The sequence below is a fragment of the Mustela nivalis genome (genome assembly GCF_964662115.1).
Source record: "Mustela nivalis genome assembly, chromosome: 1".
NCBI classification, from domain to species: Eukaryota; Metazoa; Chordata; class Mammalia; order Carnivora; family Mustelidae; genus Mustela; species Mustela nivalis.
The window spans coordinates 103963562-103984858 of NC_139020.1; the positions used below are offsets into that span (position 1 = coordinate 103963562).

The 21297-nt window shown below is 36.5% G+C and overlaps 1 protein-coding gene across 13 annotated transcripts in view; it reads left to right on the forward strand.

The window, feature by feature from the left end:
- KLHL24 (kelch like family member 24) overlaps positions 1-21297 on the forward strand; it is a 48208-nt gene that overhangs the window by 20108 nt on the left and 6803 nt on the right. For 10 of the 13 annotated variants that reach the window (XM_082692646.1, XM_082692651.1, XM_082692644.1 and 7 more), the window contains 4 exons: positions 8234-8418; positions 9771-9889; positions 13624-13812; positions 15309-15497. In XM_082692646.1, the coding sequence (XP_082548772.1) occupies positions 8234-8418; positions 9771-9889; positions 13624-13812; positions 15309-15497 (682 nt within the window). Of the gene's footprint in view, positions 1-8233; positions 8419-9770; positions 9890-13623; positions 13813-15308; positions 15571-18485; positions 20647-21297 lie in introns of those variants that run through there. The other 3 variants (XR_014301060.1, XR_014301061.1, XR_014301062.1) reach the window with 1 other exon arrangement.

Below are 21297 nucleotides of genomic sequence, written 5' to 3' on the forward strand. Positions count from 1 at the left end.
TCTCTCTCAAATAAATAAAATCTTTAAAAAAAAAAAAAGTTGAACAGTTTTGGGGCTCTTCTAGAACTTTTCTGGAAACACAGTATCCTTCTAAGGGGAAAAGTGTGTGTTTTCAAACAGATTTGTCCCCATTTAGCAGACAGAACGGCTTTGGGTCAAATAGGGCTAATAATAACTTTCCAGCATCTGTCTCCTATATATGTACAGGATTAGAATTAGGAATGAAAGGATGTATATTGTAAAATCAAGTAAGTTATTATTAACATTATTTATAAAAATATGACCTAAGTGAAATCAGATTGCCCTCTAAAGGTAATTAGGCTTAGATAATAGAGATAATTTTCTACTTTGCTTAATTATTTGATTTGTAAACATGTATTTTACATCCAGTTTTTAAGAGAGTCAATCCATTTCATACAGTGAAGCACATCTTTATATAAGATTTCGATGTTATCTTTCTTTAGGAGGCAAATAAGAAAAAAACTATAGTTATATTGAGCTTGCAGATTGTTGTGAATATAATAAAAGGTATTTATTTTATGTAGGCATTGCATAAGGAATATAAAGATAAATCCTTTGTTTTACAACTCTTATCATCACCTCCTGTTCCTTATATTCCTTCACTTACCTGTTACTGCATATTAGTACCAGTCATTAGGAATTTCATTATCTGAACAATGTGTATTGTTTGTCAGGTTCTCATCTTTCTGAGAAATTCCAAACTTCTTTGAAAGAGAAGTGATATCTCCACTTCAATTGTAGTTCATTCCTCTGCTTCCCCTCCAGTCACTTAGCTGAAACTCCTCTCAATCAGGCCATCACTGACCTTCTATTTGTTATTTTTTAGCCTCTTTTCAGTCTTTATTCACCTTGATCTCACTTTAGGATTTGACTTTATCAGTTGCTTTACTTTTTCTTGAAAGTCCTCCCTTAGCTTCTGGAACACCATTTCCTCATGGTCCTCTTCAACTGCTCTTTTTCCCATTTGATCGTTCCTTCTCTGTCTGGCCTTTGAAATGTTGATAGTCACCTCAGTTCACACCTCTCTGTCTTGCCTTATATCCCATCTTCCTAGGTGATCTCTTTTTTTCTCTTGATTTTAATTACCATACATGTTATTGGCTATCAGACCTAGAACTCTAGCCCAGACTTTCTCTTTCATTTATTCATCCATTCATTCAGCCAGTTTTTAAAAATTTATTTGTTTGTTTATTTTTACCTCAGGACACATCTTTAAAACAATAACATAGGCTAAATAACATCCAGCTTGAAGTTAGTAATATTTCTTTCATATTAACTAATACCCAATCTGTATTCATATTTCCCCAGTCTTTTCCAAACTGTTCTTTAATGAACCTTGATCCAATTTAGTACCACTTATTGCATCTGGTTATTCCCATGAAGTCTCTAAATCCAGAACAGTTGTTTTTTTTTTTTTTTTTCCATGATTTTAACTTGTTGATGGGGAAGTTGTCCAGAAAAATAGTCCACCTTCTGTATTAGGTTGCTGCCTTACACTGTCACTTAGCTAAATTTAGCTGTGTTTTCTGAAAACTGGAAGTTAGCTCTATAAGCTTCCATTTAATGGAGACAAGTTAAATATTTTTGGCTAGAATTCATCCTAGGTAATGTGTATATTGTATTGCATTACATTAGAAGATACACCATATCTGGTGGTCCCACCATTAGTGATACAAAGATTAACTCTGGATTAGGGTGATAACAGCCTGCTACCACCACTGTTAATTAGGTTATAGTCCTCACATCAGCCAGTATTTCTTCACTGTTTATCCTGTGCCAAGTGTTCTCCACAGTTCAATCCATACTGAATATTCTACCTATACATACCCACGTGTCTCTTAAATAAGAGAGAAAACCTCAACATACGTTAAAAAAACAGAGTATGGGCACCTGGGTGGCTCAGTGGGTTAAGCCGCTGCCTTCGGCTCAGGTCCTGATCTCAGGGTCCTGGGATCGAGGCCCACATCAGGCTCTCTGCTCAGCAGGGAGCCTGCTTCCCTCTCTCTCTCTCTCTGCCTGCCTGTCTACTTGTGATCTCTCTCTCTGTCAAATAAATAAATAAATAAAATCTTTAAAAAAAGAGTATGAGTGGTGCCTGGGTGGCTCGGTTGTTAAGGGTCTGCCTTTGGCTCAGGTCATGATCCCAGGGTCCTGGGAGTGACCCCCGCATCAGGAAGCCTGCTTCTCCCTCCCCCACTCCCCTTGCTGTGTTCCCTTTCTCACTATGTCTCTGTCAAATAAATAGATAAAATCTTTTTAAAAAGAAAAAAAACAGGGTATGGTAGTGATTACCTAGAAACAGGATATGGGCTGATCTAAGAGCACAAAAGCTTTGGTAATCTGCACTCTCAGTTGTAAACCCTCAGGAGAAAAAACAAATCAATCATAGGAGCAAATCGTACGAATAGTTGTCTTTTGATTAATATATATTATGCAACTTTAAATCTCTGTACTACTACATGATGACTATTTTTAAATAAATGACGAGTAGAAGTACCATGATGTGTTCAGAGTACTGGCTTCAGAATCAGGTCTAGACTGGGATGTGGCTCCATACAAATAGTTAATACCACGACCTTAGACAAAACATTTTAACTTCTGTATCAATTTTCTCACCTGCAAAATTAAGCATAATACCACCTTGTAAGATTGTGAGGATTGGAAATACAATATGAAAAGTATATAACCTAGTATTTCACACAAAAATGCACAATAAAAATTTTTGCTGGTTTCATAAAGAAAATAATCAAAATAGATTGTAAATTTGTGCTCTACTTTTACAGAATAGGAAATTTGGTTTGAAAGATATGCTTGATATCGAATGGTTTATTTTAAGAATAATTTATTCAGTTCTATGGGAAAAAAATGATGCTCTTTGCCACATTCAATTGAGCAACAGAGATAACTAAGATTTAATAAGCTTGTCATTTTGAGGTTGGAATTAAGTACTTTTCTAATACTTCCTACTACCTCTTGTCTAACAGTTACTGTATAATGAAAATTAAGTCCATAAGGAAGACAAAGCTCAAGTTCCTATTGAAAACCAGTAAGAACATGAAGATTATAATTAAGATTTTTTTTTTTAAGATTTTATTTATTTATTTGACGGGAGAAAGAGAGCACAAGCAGGGGGAGTGGCAGGGAGAAGGAGAAGCAGCTCCTGCTGAACAGAGAGCCTGAGGTCTCAAGACCTAAGCCAAAGGCAGATGCATAACCAGCTGAACTATCCAGGTGTCATTCATTTTTATTCTTAACTCAAACATTTTTCATGAACATATACATATAAGTTTCCCTCTACCTGATCCCTGATATATCAGTTCTCGCCAAAGGGATACCACTGTTACCAGTTTCTTGAACTCTTTGAAAATATTCTTTGTGTGTATATATTATGTGTGTGTGTGTGTATACGCACACATTCCTCCCTGCTTCTCTTTATACACTCAGTTCTGCACCTTGTTTTTTTCATTTATAAGTATCTTGGAGATTATTCCACATCGACACATACAGATCTTTAAGCCAGTCTGTTCACCATATTCTTTTACTATGGACAAATCACTAAGTGGGAAGTCAAAGTTTTCAAGGGTTGTTTTGCAAGCATGGAATCCAAACAAAGGGAATTAGTAGATCTTTAGAACTGGAGTCCTCTCAGCTAGTACAGCTTAAGGAAGTCTCACCCACCATAAAAATATTCTTACCAAAGAACCAGTAATGTTCAGGTTAGCTAAGCTAAGATTCTTTCCCTTAAGCAAGAACTTGAATGGGCACAAGAGATGTTTGTTCTTGTAAGACCTTCTGTGATTACATTTTCATTCATTTACTTATTGCTTTTGTGATTAACCAGTCCCTCTTTTGATATATAGTTTTCTTTATTTTTATTTTTTTTTTAATTTTTATTTATTTATTTGGCAGAGAGAGATCACAAGTAGACAGAGAGGCAGGCAGGGTGTGGGAAGAAGCAGGCTTCCCGCTGAGCAGAGAGCCTGACTCCGGACTCGATCCCAGGACCCTGGGATCATGACCTGAGCCGAAGGCAGCGGCTTAACCCACTGAACCACTCAGGTGCCCCTAGTTCTTTCTTTAGATATATTAATTAATACATTAAGTTTAGTAACTGTCATATCTTACAGACTAGAGAGCCATGTGTCTCTCTGTCGTAGGGCTTCAAGTCTCATATCTCTATTCTAGTTAATTAATTTGTTTGATGGCTCAGTTTTCAGATATTTTTGAGTCTTGGAATGGTGAATAGATTATATTACTAATATCATTCCTTTCTTTCTTCCAGTTTCCTGCTATATGGAAACAATGGCTTTCCTATTGTGCTTTTTAAATACATTCAGTTATTCTTCCATTAGCCATTAACCATTCCCAGTGACCCCTTTTATTGATGCGAATGAGTTTGGCCTATCTCTGGCATAGATAATAACTGAGTCTGTTATTTCATCCAACAAGTCCTGTATTTTGCCTTTTGAGATTTTTTTTTTTAGATTTTTAAAATTCATTTATTAGCACAAAGGGGGAGGGCCAGAGGGAGAGAATTATTTTAAATCTTTCACATAAATCAAAGAATGTAATCTTTTAATTTGATCTTTTCTTTAATTCATAATAAAAGAGGATGGTGATTTTTTTTAAAAAACAATACTTGTCATAGTAAAAAAAAAAAAAAAGATAATTTAGTTGTAATACATAATACTTTCCCAGGAACAAATGGTAAAATTTAATACTAAAACAGCAGATATTTTTTATTTTATCACGGCAGAATCAGGATTTTCACTTTAAAGCATTAATAAAATAAATGTTCACTCCAAAAAATAGATTGAACTAGGGTATCCAGACTTTTATTCATCCTGTATTATCTTGACTGCCTTTTTGTTCCAATTGCCATTATTAGCTGGAATAACACATTTCCTTCAAGGCGGTCATCTCCCTGCCTTAGATAAAAGTTTTTCCAACCTCAAGAAAAAAAGAATAACTTCTAAGAAAGATTTATTTATTTTAGAGAGAGAGCCCTCATGCAAGCATGAAGAGGGGCAGAGGGAGAGAAACTCAAGCAGACTCCCCAGTGATCTGGGAGCGCAGTGTAGGGCTTGATCCCACAACCCTGAGATCATGACCTGAGCCAAGACCAGGAGTCAGTCATTTGACCGACTGAGCCAACCCAGGCATCCCTAAAAATAACTTTTGGTGTATTCACAGTCTTTAATGAGAACACCAGGCTTGTCTTCAATTAAGTTAAAAACCATTTGGTTGCAAGTAAGACCTTTAGTAGAGGCAAAACTACCAGTTTATTGATCTTTTCAGATAAAAACACATTTCCAGTAGACACTGAAAAGATCCTTTATTTAGTGGGGCTACTTGTTTTAGTCATTAGTTTTTGGTGCTATTCTCTCTTCTTATTCAAAAGTACAAAAATAGACAACATATGTTTATTAGGCTAAGAAGTGTTAAAAAAAAGCTAGCAAGTTTAAGCAAAGAGAAGCTATAACATAAATCAAATGTGGGACAGCTGAGTGGCTTAGTTGATTAAGTGTCTGACTCTTGGTTTTGACTTAGGTTGTGATCTCAGGGTTTTGAGATTGAGCCCCATATTGAGCCTGATGCTGGGTGTGGAGCCTGCTTAAGATTCTCTCTCTCTCTGACCTGCCCCTCCCCCCAATCTGTGATGCCCCTTTGCTCTCTCTCTGTCTCTTCAGAAAAGAAAAAAGTAAAAATTTTATAAGGAAAGTGTATGAAACACAATTCTTATAATATATAATAGTTCCCTTGATTTCATATTAAAATAACTGGGAGTCGTTGAACCCTAGTGACAGTATTAAGTAACTTTTGATCAGTCAATAAGTAAGGCTTTGAGGAAAATCACATGGATTTGTTTTAGAGGTATTTTAAGTATAATTTTAAGAAACGATAATTTTAGGAAGTGATACTTTTATGAAAAGGATAAGTTAGTTGTACCAAGTATCTGGTGTTACTCTTGATTTACTTTAATAGTTTCTTTATGGAACTAATGTGGAAAATAGTATTGATAATATTTCAGTTCTTCTGATGATGTCTTACTATATACTAGATTAGGGTTATATGATTTGCTAGGCTCCTAAAAGTAATTTTTATTACATCTGTGAATACGATACTTTTCTACAATACATTTTTCTGATTTTGTAAAGGAAAAGTATGCCTGGCCTGGAACAGGTAAATGATTATTAGTTGGAAAAGCTATGAGTAAATGTAGCTAGAATATAGTATCTTTGTTAAAGTGACGTACCAGTATTGCTTATTTTTTTTTCTAATGTAATTGTGAAACATCATACTGACTAAAACTACAAATTAGCGTTCCAATGTGGTCTTTTTTCCTTCCACATTTAAGTTAAGAGAAGAGGGATTGTTAGCATTTTGTATCATGAGATTAAAATTGTAACAACCATAAAATGTAGTTACAGGACCTTTTTCATTTCAGTTATATTTGTGAAAAAATATAAAAGTCAAATAATTTTAAAATTACAAGCTTTCTATTGAGCCTTATGAATAACAACAAAAAACTTGAATAAGCTTTTAGTTTTTCCTGTATCTAAACAGGAAATTTTTTTTAAAGATTTTACTTATTTATTTGACAGAGAGAGACAGACAGCGATAGAGGGAATACAAGCAAGGGGCGTGGGAGAGGGAGAAGCATAATCCCAGACCCTCGGATTATGACATGAGCCAAAGGCAGACAACTTAACAACTGAGCCACCCAAGCACCCCAATAACAAATTTTTTTAAGGTTTTGTTTTTTGTTTTTTGTTTTTTGTTTTTTTAAGATTTCTATTTATTTATTTGACACAGGGAGAGATCACAAGTAGACAGAGAGGGGGAAGCAGGCTCCCTGCTGAGCAGAGAGCGGGATGTGGGGCTCGATCCCAGGACCCTGAGACCATGACCTGAGCTGAAGGCAGAGGCTTAACCCTCTGAGCCACCCAGGTGCCCCTAAAGGTTTATTTATTTATTTATTTATTTATTTATTTGACAGAGAGAGAAAGAAAGCACAAGGAGGGGGAGGGGCAGGCAGAGGGTCCACAGAGCAGGGAACCCAATCGGAGCTCAATCCTAGGACCCTGAGATCATGACCTGAGCTGAAGGCATAACCACCTAAGCCACCCAGGCGCCCTGTATCTAAAATTTAAACTACAAAATAAAAGAAGTCCATGATTAACATAAACCTTAGGATTCTCTTCATGCTGTAAATGTTTTTTCCACTCTGAAAGTAGAACATGCTCATTATCATTGTGGAAAATTGTGTTGATAGAAAGAAAGAAGCCACGCTATCCAGAGATAACCATCATTAGCCTTTGGTGGTATAGGTATATTCTTTCCACACACATTTTTTACATAGTATTGATGAGACCTTCAGTACAGTTTTTGGTCTTGCTTTTTTTCCTTTAACATTCTTTGTCATAAACTCTGTTAACACTTTGATTGCTCAGTGTTTTGATTTGGATTGCTTTAATGTACTTAACTTTAAAAAACTATTTTAAGAAATAGTTCCAAGCAAATACATATACTTCTTTAAAAGGTACTTAGATTATAATATGAATTAGTTTTTTTAGAACTAGCAATCCGGGGTGCTTGGGTGACTCAGTATGTTAAGCAACTGACTTCAGCTCAGATCATGATTGCGGGGTCTTAAATCAAGCCCCTGCATTGGGCTCCCAGATAAGCAGGGAGTCTGCTTGTCCCTTTCCCTCTATGCCTCCTCCTATTCTTGTTCTTTCTCTTAAATAAATAAATAAAATCTTAAAAAAAAAAAAAAAAAAGGACTAGCAAGCTTATGAAAAATCACCATTTTTCTTCATGATCTTACCTTAGTATGGCTGCACACATCTGAATTACTACAAAACTACCTTTGGAAGTCATCTTTACTATTACCAGGATTCCAGTTGAGTTAGGTAGGATTTTTGGACTGCTTTGTAATTTTTAAGGCAAAACTGATAGAAAAAAAATACCCATAGAAATTTTCTGTGGAAAACGACATCACTAAATCCTTTGCAAATGTCTCTCAAGGTCTCTCAAAATGTCTCTCAAAATCCTTCTCAAAGTCTTTGGCAGCCTGTGTTATGTGGCACGTGCTCAGGGAATAAACTACTGTTTACTTTCTACTTTCTTTACATTCATGTATATTTTTAGAGTTTTCAACAATCTTGAGTATTTTATTATTTACACATTCTTATAATAATTGTTTTAGGTCAACTGGCTATTCTGAGGTGATAGTTGTCGTTGGAGGCTGTGAACGGGTTGGAGGATTTAATCTTCCATACACCGAGTGCTATGATCCTGTGACAGGGGAATGGAAGTCTTTGGCTAAGCTTCCGGAATTTACCAAATCAGAGTATGCAGTCTGTGCTCTAAGAAATGACATTCTTGTTTCAGGTAAATAAAAATTATTATTACTGTAGCTACTTTTTAAAAAAAATTTTTAAGTTTTTTTATAAACATATAATGTTATTATTAGCCCCAGGGGTACAGGTCTGTGAATCGCCAGGTTTACACAATTCACAGCACTCACCATAGCACATACCCTTCCCAATGTCCATAACCCCACCACCCTCTCCCTCCCTCCATGCCCCCACCCCAGTTTGTTTTGTGACATTAAGAGTCTCTTATGGTTTATCTCTCTCCCGATCCCATCTTGTTCCATTTATTCTTTTCCTATCCCTCAAACCCCACACGTTGCATCTCAACTTCCTCATATCAGGGAGATCAGATGATAGTTGTCTTTCTCTGATTGACCTATTTCGCACTGTAGCTACTTTTAATTTGAACACAGCTTGGCTATTTTAAACAAATAGTAGTGTCTCAGAAGAAAACCATGAAAGTGAATAGGCCCACTTTCAGCAGATCAGTTTATACAACAAATAAAACTGGGAATGACTTTTTCTCTTAAAAACAGGCTCAGGATGATCCAGAATGATTTATAAACAATCCACCAGAAAAATGTCTTTAATCGTCATATTTTAAGTGCTCTCAAATGCATATGGGATATGGCATAATTTTTAAAACTTGAACACGTTAACTTTGTTTTAAAGAACACTGTGAAGTATGCAAAGTGAAACTTACTCATAGAATTAATTAAGGAAAAAAAAGCAAAAAAAAAAAAAAAAAAGAATTAAGCATTTCTGATCCAACCAAGTTTTCTGAAATTCTCACCAAAGTTTATGAAATAGGTTTTTCCTTAAAATTCTTAACATGTAATTCTTTTATGTTGATGTTATATCTAAAATCTGAGACAATGAAATGACAGACTTATACAGAGTATAACTGCATTATCATTGGTCCTGAGTCATTTATTTGGTTAATAATTTTACCAGCTTTGGAGTTACTCTATTACTACATGTTACACAATTTAACAAGACATAATTCATTTTGTATAGTGGTATGCTTTTGAATAAATGGGTGATTTTTTTAAATCTTTTTTAAATAATTCTGTTGTTCGGGTGCTTCTGATGTGTGATTCAAATTAATAGCCTTATACATTTGTAAAACTTGTATTTTGCATTTTATTACTTAGGGTCTATGATTCTCAAGATAATAATCGGCAAGGTTTAAATCTACTCTGTAGAACTATTTTCATTAAGCTTTAAGAGGGTCATTCTTTCATTCATTGAACTAAATTCACAAATTCTTAGACGGGGTAAATAAATCCTATATTATAATTATCTATGCCTTGAGCATAAATCCCTTGATGACATACATACTGTGTATACATTGTTTTGCATTTAAAGGTGGAAGAATCAATGGCCGTGATGTGTGGATTTATAACTCACAGTTGAATATTTGGATCAGAGTTGCTTCTCTAAATAAAGGCAGATGGCGTCACAAAATGGCTGTCCTCCTTGGTAAAGTAAGAGAAACTATTTTTTATTACTATTGCTGGCACATTTCCAAAATAAATACCACAGTTAAATCCTTCATCTTACTCAGTCTCAGGGTATTTTGGATTCAAATTGTATTTCCTTCCATTTCTAACCTCAATAGATAAACTGAAGATATAAACAATTTGACACTGTACTTTTGAATGGATATTTTGTTCTCCCAATTTGGAATTTGTGGCAGTGCAGCACATTTCTCTTTTCATGCTCCATTGGAGTCTGAAAGCTTAAGAAGCATTGGAAAATAAAGGAGTTACATCGAGTACAAAAACAGGCCAATATCTAATCCAAGCAATCTTTTTCCCTTTACTGACTTTGGCAGTCAGGCAAAGATATATTTATCTAGACTGATGTTATTTTATCTTTTTTCTTTATACAAGTTAGGGACAAAACAAATTTAAAATAGTGTTTAAGATAAATTCACCAGTATATTTTAAAGAAAATTGATTATTGACTGTGGCTAATATTTTAAATACATAATTTGGGGGGGTGCCCAAGTGGCTCAGTTAGTTAAGCATCTGACTCTTGATCTCAGCTCCAGCCTTGATCTCACAGTTCAAGCCCCATGTTGGGTTCCATGCTGGTTGTGAAGGGTACTTTAAAAAACAAATAAATAATTATATGTTGGTTCTGAGCCATTCTCTGTCCTTAGGAACTTGAGAAACACTTAAAGACCCGTGGTTTCCAAGCTTTTTAAAAGCAGCTACATCCTTTTTAAAGTTAAAAAGTTAAATCTAACATAAAAACCCATTATGTAGAACAGATAAAAATACAGCAGCATATACCAAGGACCCTTTAGCTTTTCTTTGCCTCCATCTCTATTAGCTCCTTCAAAGCTATCTTATATTAATAAGCAATCTGAATAAAAGCAGTATACTTGCTTGCATGTGTATTTCTGACTGGTTCCCTGATACCCCCTTCTAAAAAGATTGCTACCTCTTGGGCCCTCATGTGGAGACATTTTAGAGTCACCAATGAGAAAACAGAGCTGCCCTAATAGAAACAGAGATGGTGTAGGAACCCTTCCCACTCAGCCTGGTCCCCTCCCCCTATTTCCCCATAGAGCCTGCTTGAAATTTCTATACTACAGAATATTAAGAGTGTCTCAAAGCACAGCTGGAAAGCTAACTTCCTAAGGCTATTGATCTATTGTGCTGCTGCTCTCGACAAGGTCACTGAAATAATGGGGACCTTGAGATAGATATAATAGAAATAAACTAATTCTGATTGGCTATTTTCTGAAATCACTAGTTTGTCAGTAATTGCTATATAGTTTTGGTAGCCATCCTTCAAGAATGATAAAATATTACTGAAAGGGGCAGCTAAAATATTGAAGTGGTTGGAAAGAGAAGAGATCTGACTAAAAAAAATTGTAATTATTTAGTCTGAAAGTACAAAGGCAAATGCAAATGATGGATGTCTCAAATATCATGTATGGATTGGCGAACATAGATTTATTTGACAAATGTTAGTATACTTGACTTGAAGTTACCTAAAACTTAGAAGTAATAAATCAAGACATGAAAGGAATCTTTCATACCTTAAAAAGTAAGTACTCATATCATGGAAACTGTTACCCTAAAAAATTACAATATAAACTGAATTCAAACCTATAAAAGTATTTAAATTTATAAATGGTTTCTATTAAGAAAACCTAGGTAAGATGATTTGGAATAGAGAATCTAAGAGTAGGAAAGAATCTTAGAGAAAATTTTGTATAACTTTTGCAGTTTTTAAAGAAACCTAATTCAGAGAAATCAAGTCACTTGCCTAAGGTTACACAGAAAGTAATAAAGCAGGAGCAAAGCAAAAGTTCAAGATTTTCTTAATCTAGAGTACTTTCATCTTGGTGCTCACAACATATATTTTTAATTTATGAATGCAAGAGAATGGTAAAAAAAATTAATCCTCAAAATTATATTATGTGATAGGTACTATTACTGTCTACATTTTTATTGAGGAAATGAAGACTGACTCTCAGAGGATAAGTAAACTGCCCAAGATTTACATTTCATAGCAGTGCTAGATACTGAACCTTGCTTCTACTAACTTCAAAGCCATGTCCTTAATTGCTACATTGTGCCACAGTTTCCATATACTCTTCCAGCTGGGTGACCTTGAGTTGTTACTTAACCTCTCTGAACCTCCTAGTGTTGGGAGAACAAACCCACCAAGAGATCATTTTAACATAATATGAGAAGTGCAGCCTTGAAATACAAAATAGCATTGGCTGTTCTAGAAATTTGGAGGCATACAGAAAGATAAATTGTGAACAGACTTGAATGTAGGTGTATAAGGTTTGGCCTTGACCACTTAGGCATCTGTTGCTGAACTATTAAAAGGAGTTGATGAAGTATTTAGGAAGATTAATCTGTGGTTGATGGAGCACAAGAGTGGAGACCAGGAGATTAATTGAGAAGTACAAAATGGTATGGATCCTGAAGTAGGATAGTGGCAGTAAGAAACAAAAGGGACAGATGTGGGATGCTGTAAAAGAAGACTCAGTGGGACTTAATAGTTACTTCATATTGAGGGAAGAGTTGATAATGACTGTCGATTAAAGGAATTGTGGATGTTAAACTGAAGAACCTCGCTTAAGTTAAAAGTTTCTTTCTTTCTTTTTTTTTAACGATTTTATTTATTTATTTGACAGAGAGGGAAATCACAAGTAGGCAGAGAGAGGGGGAAGCAGACTCCCTGCTGAGCAGAGAGCCTGATGTGGGGCTCGATCCCAGGACCCTGGGATCATGACCTGAGCCAAAGGCAGAAGCTTTAACCCACTGTTAAAACTTTTAACCCAAGTTAAAAGTTTCTTATGTATCTCATTATTCTTTTTTTTTTAAATATTTTATTTATTTATTTGACAGAGAGAGATCACAAGTAGGCAGAGAGGCAGGCAGAGTGAGAGAGGAGGAAGCAGGCTCCCTGCTGAGCAGAAAGCCGGATGCGGGACTCGATCCCAGGACCCTTAGATCCTGACCTGAGCCGAAGGCAGCGGCTTAACCCACTGAGCCACCCAGGCACCCCACGTATCTCATTATTCTTAATGGATTATCTACATATAGGTCATTTAATAAATGACTTGTTGATTAGTTCAGCTGTCACATAAAGATTAATATGTCTGCCTTCCTTAGATTTGTGGAAGCCCTTTGAAATATATAGTATAGAGTTAATTGTGTGGTAGATACTTTGCTAAGCACACTTGATACTAAAATGAAAAACAAGATAGGCACTGCCTTCATTGGTCTTACGGTCTAGTATTCCTTATCTAATATTTTAGATTTGTAGCTTTATTACTTCATAATAATCGAACATTTTCATCATCCATGAGTGTGAGCATTTAAACAATCATGTAATTCTCAGTGTGAGCAGTATCACCCTTAAGGGGGTGAAGGTTATTTTGGGGGATGAAAACAACTGTACTCTTCCATGTGTAAAACACAGATATACATATAGGACATAAAAGGATATACAGTATATGGTGGTATTAAAACTTCATTTGCAGGGGCTATTAGGAAAAAAAAGTCTAAAAAGTCTCCCCTGTGGTGAGAGGGTGCTAATGAAAGTTTCAAAAACTAAGCTAGATTTATTGCAATTATAGTTATCAAGGGCTTTTAAAGGGAAGAGATCCTTTAATTCCTTAACCAACTAGTTAAAAAATTCAGACTTTTGACAATTAAGATTTTTCCATGTATTTCACAAACAGGTATATGTTGTTGGAGGCTATGATGGACAAAACAGACTTAGCAGCGTAGAATGTTATGATTCCTTTTCAAATCGATGGACTGAAGTTGCTCCCCTTAAGGAAGCAGTGAGTTCTCCTGCCGTGACTAGCTGTGTAGGCAAATTGTTTGTGATTGGTGGAGGACCTGATGATAATACTTGTTCTGATAAGGTAAGCCATGTTCTCTTACAGAAATTACCAGTTATGTATACGGGAGGAAAAATACAGAAAGCTTATCAAATAAATAGCGAGGTCCCTTAGTGTGAGGAGCCTTTTAAAAATTGTCTAGTACTTTATACTTTGGGGGGAAAACACTAAGTTTCAAGTTACTGAAGTGAAGTCCTAATATATCTAACAGTTTTTTGTAAAAAGCATTATTTAATCTTTTTGAAACAAAACTACTCTCAGCATTGGGATATTCTACTAAATAGTTTGAAACCTTTTCCTGTTACAGTCTGTAGAATCAAAAAATTACTCACAAAAAACAGTTGGGAAGTGAATTAGCAGAGAATAAAATATAGTAACTACACTGCTTCCACTGGGTCATCTTCTGCATACTTTATAAGTATTTTTTAGAGCAAAAAAGAGGAAGAGAAACATCTGTAATGTCAATAGAGGACAGCTCAGAGTTGCTGCAGTTCATTGAATCCCTGGGACAAAAGAATATTTGCCTTCCTGACACCTTAGAAAATACTGTTATTCTGGAAACTACTGTCTGATGCCAAACTGTTTAGCAGTTGTTAACTAAATTTTGTCAATCTGTTATTTATTGATTTTATTTATTTGAGAGAGGACACGGGGAGGAGCATGGGGAGAAGGACAAGCAGACTCCGTGCTGAGCACAAAGCCCAATGCGGGACTCCATCTCACAACCCTGAGATCATGACCTGAGCTAAAACTACGAGTCAGACACCTAACTGACTGAGCCACCCAGGCACCCAGTCAGTTATCTTTTTAATTAAATTTAATATAATGTGGCCAAATGTTACTATTTTAGAATTCAGAATTTGTGATCATTCAGAGTATACTGAAGTTTCCTGTGTTCTTTTGCAGAAAGGACTTCCTAAAAGCATAAAGAAATTTTATTCAGATTGAGGCATAGTTATCCTGTATGACACAATGTTTTAAAAATCTGGACTGTTGGGGCACCTGGATAGCTCAGTTAAGTGTCCAGCTCTTGATTTCAGCTCAGGTCATGATCTCAGGGTGTGAAATCAAGCTCCACATTGGGCTCCATGTTCAGCAGGGAGTCTGCTTGAGATTCTCTCTCTCCCTCTCCCTCTGTTTTTCCCTCTTGCACCCCAATTCACGTGCATTCTCTCCTCTTTTCTCTCTCTAAAATCTTAAAAAAAAAAAATGTAGACTGTTTAGTAGAAATAAGTAAAGAAAACCTATCATGATAGTGTAGTATCTGTTCTTCCTGGAAACAACTTGTGTTTATTATTCTATTCTGCTTGATAGTAATAAATTTGCATTTCTTTTGAGAATTTTATAATTCAGGCATTTCTCTATCAAGCTAACCTCTCTTAATTCTGTGAATTAATGTGAATTACTGTAATTAATGGGATTTCATTTTTAATTGTGTTTCTATATATTGGTAGACTTTTATTAAGTAAATATGCATTTTGGTTTAGAAATTTCAATAAAATATTTCTATATATTACTAGGTTCAATCTTATGATCCAGAAACCAATTCTTGGCTACTTCGTGCAGCTATCCCAATTGCCAAAAGGTGTATAACAGCTGTATCCTTAAACAACTTGATATATGTTGCTGGTGGGCTGACCAAGGCAATATACTGCTATGATCCAGTTGAAGATTACTGGATGCATGTACAGAATACATTCAGCCGACAGGTAATGACCTAAAATAGTCCAAAAGAGAAATCAATTTAGGAGGGACCAAATACATGACCGTTATAAATATACTGTAATTTCACTGTTAATATCATTCATGCATGCTGGAATTATTTCATAATTTTTAAAACCACATAAAGCATGTGGTATTCCTGTTTTAAACTTGTTTCAGGGTATTGTTTTATTGAAATACCTTATTTTCTACCATCCCATGGTGAAGCAACCATTGCACTTGGGCTGGTAGTTTTTTTTTTTTCCCTTGACCTCTTTCAGAATTTACTCCAGTCCTTATCCCTATATCTTATGTATTTTGAAAGAGAAGAAGTGCTCCCAAACTGGTTTCTTTCCTTCTGTGGTTTTATTATGAAAGAAATGGGTGAGGGCACCTGGGGGCTCAGTTATTAAGTGTCACCTTCAGATCAGGTCATGATCCCAGGATCCTGGGATGGAGCGCTGCATTGGGCTTCCTGCTCAGCGGGAAGCCTGCTTCTCCTTCTCCTGCTCCCCCTGCTTGTGTTCCCTCTCCCACTGTGCCTCTCTCTATCAAATAAGTAAAATCTTAAAATAGAAAGAAAGAAATGGCTGGACTTAGGTCTCATCCATGCACACTGCCTATACCCCTACTCCATCTCCACCCCCTGCCTCCCAAAAAGCCTCTGCTCAGCCTTTGGTTTATGGCCCTACTCTCCTTCTAACCACCAAAATGCTTGATGGCTCTAATGCTGGAAATCTGTATCTACCAATCTACTAGTCTAGAGTTACTCTCTCAGAGGTCATTACTAATAATCTCCTCAGTCTCATCCATATTCTCTTATTTTTTCTGCCCAGCCCTTAAATATGGGTATTCCTAGAGTCTCTTTTCCCTACCTGCTTCCTAGTTTATACTCCATTTTTGAGTGGTCACATTTATTGCCCAGTACTAATTTCAAATCTTGATCTTCATTAAAGTCTTTTTCTCGTGCTCCAGACTCAAATTTCCAACTGCTTATTTGATATTTTCTATGATGTCCCAGGAGTTCAAACTTAGAACAGAATTCACCTTCTTGGGGCGCCTGGGTGGCTCAATGGGTTAAGCCACTGCCTTCGGCTGAGGTCATGATCTCAGGGTCCTGGGATCGAGTCCCGCATCGGGCTCTCTGCTCAGCAGGGAGCCTGCTTCCTCCTCTCTCTCTCTGCCTGCCTCTCTGCCTACTTGTGATCTCTCTCTGTCAAATAAATAAATAAAATATTAAAAAAAAAAAAAAAAAAGAATTCACCTTCTTCCCCAAGCCTACTTTTTCTGTTTCCAAACAACCTAGTGAATGGAAAACCTAGTGAATGGAAAGGGGTAATTCTACTCGTCTTTGAAGAACCACTTCATAGTTACAACAAACTGCAGTTTCCTGTTTAGGATTGATCTTCCTTACTCACACAACACTTCTGGCACCAGATATGTGGATTTATTCCCACACCAACCAATTCTCCATCTCCTGCTGAATGTCTTACAGTTCAGTTCAGTTCCAACACTATCTGCCTGGAGTTAGCACCAGATTCCACAGGTTGAGGGCACCGTTCAAGACTGCCACTGCTTCTGGGCACCTGGGTGGCTCAGAGGGTTAAACCTCTGCCTTCGGCTCAGGTCATGGTCCAGGGTCCTGGAATCAAGCCCCGCATCGGACTCTCTGCTCAGTAGGGAGCCTGCTTCTCCTTCTCTCTGCCTGCTACTCTGCCTATTTGTGATCTCTCTCTCTGTCAAATAAATAAATAAAATATTTAAAAAAAAAAAAAAAAAAAAAAAAAAGACTGCCACTGCTTCCAAAGCCAACCGCTATTTCCAGCTTGTCCCCCAGTGCTTTTGACTGACTGGCTCTAAATTAACATTCCCACAACCGCCTCCCTGGGTTCAGTAATTTGCTAGAACAGCTCACAGAAATTAGGGAAATACTTGTGTTTATCAGTTTATTATATAATAAAGGATATCATAAAGGATACAGATGAAGTGGCACATAGGGTGAGGTCCAAAAGAGTCCCAAGCACAGGAGCTTCTGTCCTGGAGCTGATGTGCACCACCCTCTCAGCACATGGATATGTTCACTAACCCAGAAGCTGTTTGTATCCTGTATTTGGGGAATTTTTATGGAGGCTTCATCATGTAGTTATTAATGTAATTTCCAGCCCCTTTCCGCTCTCCAGAGAATGGGGAATGGGGATGAAAGTTTTAAGATAATGATTATGGCTTGATCTTTTTGGTGACTAGCCCTCCCATCCAGAAGCCCACCAACAATCGCCTCATTAGAACAAAAGACTTATCACTTGGGAAATTCTAAGGGATTTAGGAGCTCTGTATCAGGAACTAGGGGCAAGACCAATATATATTTTTCTATTATTGCATACCTAGACTTAATTTCTTAGAGTTTCCTCACTTTCTCCTAAATTGAATCCGGTATATCAGTTCTGTGTCCTCTAGAGTGTTTCCTCTTCTTCCACTCCTGTAGTTCCTGCTTTTGTTCAAGTTCTTACCAGTTCTTCCCTAAACAAAAATAATAATATTCTAATTAGTGTTCTTTAATGTCTTCTGTCTCCCATTTTGCCACTGATTATTTTCCCATAAATCTTATTATGTCTCTCCTTTGATTGGAAACATACTGAATAAAATCCAAGTTTCCCCACTTCATTCTAGGCCTTCTATCGTCTGACCTCTGCTTGTCTGTTCAGATTCACTTTCTGCAACTTCATCCCAATTATGTTAAGTGTCTGTTAAATTGCATTTGCTATATAGATCCTACGTGTTCTTGCCTTGGTTCATGATGCCGTCTCAGACTCTAATGTCTTTTCTATCTTCTCTACTTGTAATTCTACTCCTCTTCGAAGGACCACTTCATAGTTACAACAAACTGCAGTTTCCCTATTCAGGATTGATCTCCTTCTTTTCTGATCTGTCACTGCACTTGAATTTATATTATGGCAGTCATAATCTGTTATGGGTATAAATGTTTATTTCCATACCAGAATTCCATCTTATTGAGAATACTGTTTTTTCTAACTCATTTTCTATGTATCTTGCATTAATTGGTGCTCAGTAAATATTTATTGAATAAGTAAACAAATGAGATAGTGCAGTAACAAGGGACCTAATTTTAAGAGTCTTATATGCAAATGTGTAAAGAGATATAGACTGTAAAGAAAATGAAATAGGGTTTGAATGTAACACCATTTTTCTAAAGTTTTTGACATTGAGGTATAATCTCTAATTAGTAATGTATTCAAAGTAACATTGCCTCAGCTGATAAAAGGGACATAATAAGACCTTCATGGTACAGAGGGGATATAATAGACCTTCAACTTCATGGTACAGAGGGAATATAATCTTCTATCCCTCATATATCACAGTTAAGTAAAAATGAATCACATTTCTCTAGCTGAGTGGCCTGTCTTGGAAAGGACAGTCTGTAGAGCTGAGGTGTGCCCTACCATATAGAAACCCATATTATAGTCACATTCACCTGTGTGACAAGTGTTTACACTTATAAATTTTTTTTAAGTAAACTATACCCCCAACATGGGGCTTGAACTCCCAGTCTTGAGATCAAGAGTCACATGCTTTGCTAACTGAGCCAGCCGGATGCCCCAATTTCTGAATTCTTTAATGAAAGCTAACCTTTATTGGCTTATAGTGGGTATTTTTTTAAAAGGTTTTATTTATTTATTTGACAGAGAGAGAGACAGTGAGAGAAGGAACACAAGCAGGGGGAGTTGGGCAAGGGAGAAGCAGACTTCCCACTGAGCAAGGAGCCTGATGTGGAGCTCCATCCCAGGACCCTGGGATCATTACCTGAGCCGAAGGCAAACACTTAACAACTGAACCCCCCAGGTGCCCCTTATAGTGGATATTTTAAAGTACAATGCATTTTCACCAAGAAGTACTATTCATTCAGAACTTGGCTATACTATAGAAAATGGTAACAATTTAGGAAGATAATTTCTAGCATCTATCATAATGCAGGGCATATAATGAATATATTTCTAACTACGTGGTTGAGATAAAGCTATGAAAAAGCAACAGGACAAATAACAGTGACTTTGAAAATTTCAAAGAAAAATCACTTAGCTCAGAGGTATATTAAATCTATGATGACAAAATCATTGAAATCCAAATCAAATACTCTACGTCAAATTTCTTGAAGCAAAAAAACACTGAGATTTCTGGGATTATCTTTTCTCCTCAGTCCATTCTTACTACCAATACCCTTACGTATATCTGTGTAGGGGCGCCTGGGTGCCTTAAGTCAGTTGAGCGTCTGCCTTCGGCTTAGATCATGGTCTGAGGGTCCTGGGATCCAAGGCCCATATCGAGCCGTGAATCAGGCTCCCTGCTCGGCAGTAAGCCTGCTGCTCTTTCTTCCTCTGCTGCTTCCCCTGCTTATACTCTCTCTCACTCTGTCAAATAGGTAATAAAATCTTTAAAAAGATCTTAAAATTCTTAAATAAGAATCTAGAAGAATATCTTTGTAAGCATTATTTATAGGTAATTTTTGAGCCATCTTTAAGTGTTTGCCTACCATTTAATGCTATATGTGAAAAAGGGAAAATCAACTGTAATTTCCTATTACACAATTTTTTGAGTCAAACTTTTTTCTTTTTTCTTTTTTTTTTTAAAGATTTATTTATTTATTTGGCAGACAGAGATCACAAGTTGGCAGAGAGCCAGGCAAAGAGAGAGAGGAGGAAGCAAGCTGTCTGCCGAGTAGACCAATGTGGGGCTCAATCCCAGCACCCTGAGATCATGACCTGAGAGGAAGGCAGAGGCTTTAACCCACTGAGCCACCCAGGTGCCCCAAGTCAAACTTTTTTCAAATGCTTAGAATACTAAGTGGCAAAAAAAAGCTAGGGGGAAAAAAAAAAAAAAAACTCTTTGTTGCAGATCTAATGGACCTAATGTAGCCTTTTTCTGTTTCTGTCCCTTACCATGTCCATGCCTCTTGACTCTTCATAATCCCCAAAAGCCACAGCTTGCTATTTTCAACGTATTTTGCTTTTTAAACTTTTGTCAGAAATATCCTTTGGAAAATTGTGGAATTTTTTTTTAGGTCTGTTATAAAGTTTGTTCAATCCCTCTTCAGTAGCCCAGGTATTTAAACTGTCGTTAAAGTTTAGAATAATAAATGAAAAAGTCTGACTTTGTTTATTGTTGGAATTTTAACATTTAAACATTAAGCATTATAAAAAATAATAATTAAAGGAAGGGCTTCTCTTTTTTTTTTAATACTAGGATCATGTCTCGTTCCAGTCTTGAAAAATAACATTAAAACTTCATGTGGTGGGGCACCTGGCTGGCTCGGTCAAGAGAGTATTCAACTCCTGATCTCAGGGTTGTGAATTCGACCCCCATGTTGGGTTTAGAGATTACTTAGAAAAATAAAATCTTTAAAAAAAAATTTCATGGAAAAGGGTGCCTGGGTGGCTCAGTGGGTTAAGCCTCTGCCTTCGGCTCAGGTCATGATCTCAGGGTCCTGGGATCGAGTCCCGCATCAGGCTCTCTGCTCGGCAGAGAGTCTGCTTCCTCCTCTCTCTGCCTGCCTCTCTGCCTACTTGTGATCTCTCTCTCTGTGTCAAATAAATAAATAAAAATATTTTTTAAAAAATCATGTATTGATAATTTTTCCATTTTTTTAAAGATTTTTATTTATTTATTTGACAGATAGAAATCACAAGTAGGCAGAGAGGCAGGTAGAGAGAGAAGGGGAAGCAGGCTCCCTGCTGAGCAGAGAGCCCGATGTGGGACTCGATCCTAGGACCCTGAGATCATGACCTGAGCCAAAGC